The 5211-nt window shown below is 39.4% G+C and overlaps 1 protein-coding gene across 1 annotated transcript; it reads right to left on the minus strand.

Annotated features, from left to right (window-relative positions):
- Positions 1-3200: 3200 nt before the first annotated feature.
- Positions 3201-5001, minus strand: LOC133881448 (uncharacterized). Its single transcript, XM_062320378.1, has one exon. The coding sequence runs from the start codon at positions 4857-4859 to the stop codon at positions 3267-3269; it is 1593 nt and encodes a 530-aa protein (XP_062176362.1). The 5' UTR covers positions 4860-5001; the 3' UTR covers positions 3201-3266.
- Positions 5002-5211: the final 210 nt, after the last annotated feature.

The following is a 5211-nucleotide window of genomic DNA, read 5'->3' on the forward strand; positions in this document are numbered from 1 at the left end:
ATGTGATGAATCGTGGTACAATCTATGTGATTTATCTTGGTACGATCATGTGATAGGCTGTGGTACAATCAATGTGATCAATTGTTGTACGATCTATGTGAGCGGTCATGGTACGATCATGTGATCGATCGTGGTACGATCTATGTAATTGATCGTGATCAATGTGATCGGTCGTGGTACGATTAACGTGATTGATCGTAGTACGATCATGTGATGGTTCGTGGTACGATCATGTGATCGATCGTGGTACGACCAATGTGATAGATCGTGGTATGATCAATGTGATGGTTCGTGATACGATTAATGTGATGGATCGTGGTACGATCATGTGATGGTTCGTGGTACGATCATGTGATTGATCGTGGTACGACCAATGTGATCGATCGTGGTATGATCTATGTGAGATTTTTTTTTTTTTTTTTTTTTTAAATGACTCTAATTTGAGATTCTTCTTTTTTATTATTTTTTTTTTTGTTTAAACAGCTGCAATTAGAGATCAAAATGGCTCTACTTTGAACCTTTTTTGTTACGACTGCTCTAATTATAGTCGTTTTAGTAAAAACGGCTAAAAATTAATTAGAGCCGTTTTAAAAAAAGCGGCTCTAATTCGAGCCCTTTTTATTAAAGCGGCTCTAATTATAGCCTTTTTTTTTCTTAAAACGGCTCTAATTAGAGCCCTTTTAGTAAAAGCGGCTCGAAATTAATTAGAACCGTTTTAAAAAAGTGACTCTAATTAAAGCCATTTTTATTAAAACGGCTCTAATTAGAGCCCTTTTAATAAAAAGCGGCTCTAAATTAATTAGAGCCGTTTTAAAAAAGCGGCTCTAATTAGAGTCGTTTTAAAAAAGCGGCTCTAATTAGAGCCATTTTAAAAAATAAACTAAAATTTAAAATTTGAATTTTATTATTACTGTGTGCACGGGACACGAAAATTTCGTGTCTCGCCTGAACTTTTGATTCGTTTTGGGAAGAAAACGACTCCAACTGGAGTCGTTTTCTTCCAAAAACGGCTCCAACTTAGAAAAAAACATATAAAAAGTTTTTTAAAAAAAAATTAAAAAAATTAAAGAAAAACAAATAAAAAACAAATTTTTGTTTTAAAAAAACTGAAAATTATAAAAATAATTAAATAAACAAATGAAAAAAAATTAAAACTACTTTTATTTATTTTTCTAGAATTTTTTGTTAATTTATATATATATATATATATATAAATTTTATTAAGGGTATTTTTGTTATTAAGGGAAACATTGACATTTTTTTAATTTTTTTGGTAGTTTGAGGGGGAACAATGACATAATTGGTAGTTTGAAGGAACATTAACAATTAAATTGTAGTTTGAGAGGGATATATAGATCGTGTCATGATCAATCACATGATCGATCGTAGTATGATCATGTGATCGATCGTGGCACAATCAATGTGATTGGTTTGTACAGTCTATGTGATCAATCGTTTTTGCTTAAGGCAGCTCTAATTAGAGCCCTTTTACTAAAACGGCTCTAATTAGAGCCATTTTTATTAAAACGACTCGAATTAGAGCCGTTTTAGTAAAAGCAACTCTAAATTAATTAGAGCCGTTTTAAAAAAGCGGCTCTAATTAGAGCAATTTTTATTAAAACGGCTCTAATTAGAGCCCTTTTTATTAAAGCGGCTCTAATTAGAGCCCTTTTAACTAAAACGGCTCTAATTAGAGTCGCTTTTTTAAAACGGCTCTAAATGGAGCCGTTTTAGTTAAAAATGGCTCAAATTAGAGCCATTTTATTAAAACGGCTTTAACAAAAACGGCTCAAAATGCTGTTTTTTTTGTAGTGCCTATTCTTCCTCAGATTCAGAGACCTTTGTCTCATTAACTATTTTTGTGGGAATATAGGGACCATCCTTAGTAATTTTCCAAGCCTCATAATCCAATGCTTGAATGTAAATTCTCATCCTATTCTTCCAATATGTATAATGATTCCCATTAAATAAAGGAGGCCTATTTGAGTAGTGCCTTTCGGCAAAGATCATTCCATTTATGTTTGTCATGTCGTACCTCTTTGGATGTTAAGCCAAATATTGGAGGTTAGGCTTTGATACCAATTGTTGCCCAGATAATCAACCCTAGAGAGGGGTGGTGAATAGGGTTGATGGCAAACTTTTCAAATTTGCAATGAGATTTTCAAAGACAAGAATTATTGCTAGCTAATTTTTCAAAGAAACCTAAATCCAATGCATTTTCATATTTCAAAAACTCATGTATGCAATGTATGAAGAGTCCTAAGGTCATTTTAGAGTAAGGAGCCTTAGAAGTTCAATCATATATGAGCTTTACAAGAATACCCTAATAAAATAAAGATTCTTCAATCTTGAATTCTTCAGTGCTTAAGGGCTTCTTGCTTTGAATTTTAAATGCCTTTAATTCTTTTTAGTCCTTTGAGAATGTGTGTTCGAATATTTCTTGCAACTATCATACTTGAAGTAAATACATTAGAGCAATAAGATATAATTTTTTATCATCAAAATATTTGCAATATAATTGAATTGACGCTATAGGGCTAATAAAATGTATCACAACAACAGCATCTAAATCATCATCTGCATTATATTGGAGAATCTATCAACAGGAGGCATAAGATTAGATTCATTTGGGTGTTGAGGACCATTAGAACTATAGGCCCACCCTCACAAAGCCCAAGAAAGCCCCTAGGCAACCGAGTAATTCTACATGTCATATAAATGTCCATCAAATAATGAGGTGACTTTTAAAATTATCATTTGATCAATCATATGCCTAATAGTAATTTTAAAAGCCACCTCATTATTTGATGGACACTTGATGGACATTTATATGACACGTGGAATTACTCTAGACAACCTTAAATGAAAGACTTCTCCTCTCCAAAACAGGGTTTGGAGATATATTTTCTACCTCAAAAGAAATTCCCCCCTCTCATTTTTCTTTAAGACAAAAAGTACTGATTGGAGGCTCTTTCCTTGTTTTTCAAGGTTCTTTCCTTGTTTTTCAAGTACTCGTTATCCAATTCGGCTGTGCAAAAACTGTATCAGCATGAGTTTATTTCTCTTCAAACATATTTCTGATATTCAACTTAATTTGCAAAACATGTTCTACATTCAAGCCAATTTTATTAGAGAATTGGCTTAATGCAAGCAATTGATGACACTACCATATGCAAATAAATGCCATGTCACTCATCAAATTAAAACTAAAACATATAAAACCTCAAATTTATTGACATTATAGCTAGACTTTCTTATAGTTACAGTTACACACACAATTTACCAGGAATCAAAGGCAAATCAACCTCATCACACCACTCCACACACCTTGTCTCAAAATATGAACTCTTCACCTCGTTAGGGAAATAACTCACCCAAACCTGCCCTCCTATCCTCCACTTCAACACGCTCCCTTCCATCTCTTTGCTCAACCTCCAACCCACTCCCTCTCCGTACTCATCTCCGGCAAAAACCAACCCCCCGGTTTTCGTAAGCGGTCTGCTCGACCCGATATACCGGTTCTCAGAACCGTGTCCCAGTTTACCACCACCAGTAACTGGCTTCCACGTGGCAACTTCGAGGCCCGTCACGTTGTCGTGAAAAACAGCATCGAAAATTGCTGCGTTTCCCTCCGTGTCCTGCTCCCACCTCCAATTCCTCGTCTTCGTCCTCGTCGAAGTCCTCGCCGCGGCTTTCACCCTCGGAGCCTTCGATTTTCTGAAACTACCCTTCACTGTCTTTTGCACTTCCACTTCTTTCTCCTCATTGTTCGTGGATCGACCCAAGCTCACTCCGGCCACGTATGTCGCCCCGACTTCCGGCCCGATCCAAACCCGAACCCTCGACGGGAAGTGCCTCTCGTCGGCGAAGTCCACGTCATCGCTTTCGTTGAAACCCAACTTCGCCACGTGGAGTCTCATGTTATCGACACGTGCGTTCACCTGAAGAAACCCGTCGTAGAATCCAACTGAATATTCAAACTGAATAACGGCCTCTAACTGCTGGTGCGCCAGGGCGTATCTTAGCACAGAGTCCTTCAGTTCAATAGCAGGAAGATGAATACTCTGGCAGTTGGAGCGCGTGAGTCTCATCCCCAGCACCGGCGAGTAACCCTTCAACACCCAGAACCCATGAGCCTCCGTAGCGTAAGAGAACCCGAAGTTCTGAGCTGGTGTTAACGTTTGTAATCCCACGCGCATCTCGTTCAAAATCAACCATTTTGCTAACATGTACCCAAGGGCGCGCATAAAGCACAGCTCGGCATCCACACCCACCGTGACTAAAAACGTTCTCAGAACCGGCACGTCCTTGCACGACAAGGCTTCGATGTTTGGAGCCAGCAAGGAATGGAAGTAGAACGAGCCCACTTCGCTGGGAGCGTCGCATGCACACAGCCAGAACAGGCGAGTGAGGAAGACGAGGTTGAAGAACCTGGATAGCGACTCTAGCGAGTGAGAGTCCATAATCCACGAAACCGGGTCGGGTTTTAGCTTCTGGAGCTGTGACCTGGGGCAAGTGCTATTGTGCGCCGTGGGTGAGCGGGATATGATCTCTTGGAGGAGCTGGAGTAGCAGCGGGAGGAAGGGTTTGGGTGAGGTCCGTGAGGAGAGAGTGCACGAGTCAGAGACCCAGAGAGTCGCCTGGGCGTTGTTAAGGTCAAAGCCCTGTAAGCATACGGTGAATGTCACCGACGCGTCCGTGTCGGACAAGGAGGTGCGCTCGGCCATGAGCTGGATCGACCGAGTCGAGCTCTCCTGACTAGGTCCGGAACTCGCGAGTTCAAGGACTGGTGGTGAGTCAGACTTGTCCCACTCGTCCGAGTTGGGGAGCTCATCTATCCATGACCAAATATCCAACATTCTGTTTGATTAATTAGTATATAGGTCTTGTTTTGTTGTTTGGGCGCAGGGAAAATGTGAAGAGATAAGTGTGAAGAAAGATTCATGGGGGCTTTTATGGAGAGAATGAGTGATGGGAGGTTTGCCAACTTGGAAGCGATACGAGCCACGAATGAAGTAGGGTTCTAAATTTCTAATACAGGGGTGGAACTGGTGGTTCTAAGCGTGTGCTTGTGTTTGATTTGAGATTTTAAGTTTTTGGCTCTGCTTTAATGAGTGTCACTACTTTTCTTTCACTAATTTCTTGCTTAGATAATTCTATTTTTCTTGTTCGAGGGAAAATGTTTAATTTGCGTGGAGTACTGTGGCAACT

This window comes from Alnus glutinosa, chromosome 11, assembly GCF_958979055.1.
Source record: "Alnus glutinosa chromosome 11, dhAlnGlut1.1, whole genome shotgun sequence".
Taxonomy (NCBI): domain Eukaryota; kingdom Viridiplantae; phylum Streptophyta; class Magnoliopsida; order Fagales; family Betulaceae; genus Alnus; species Alnus glutinosa.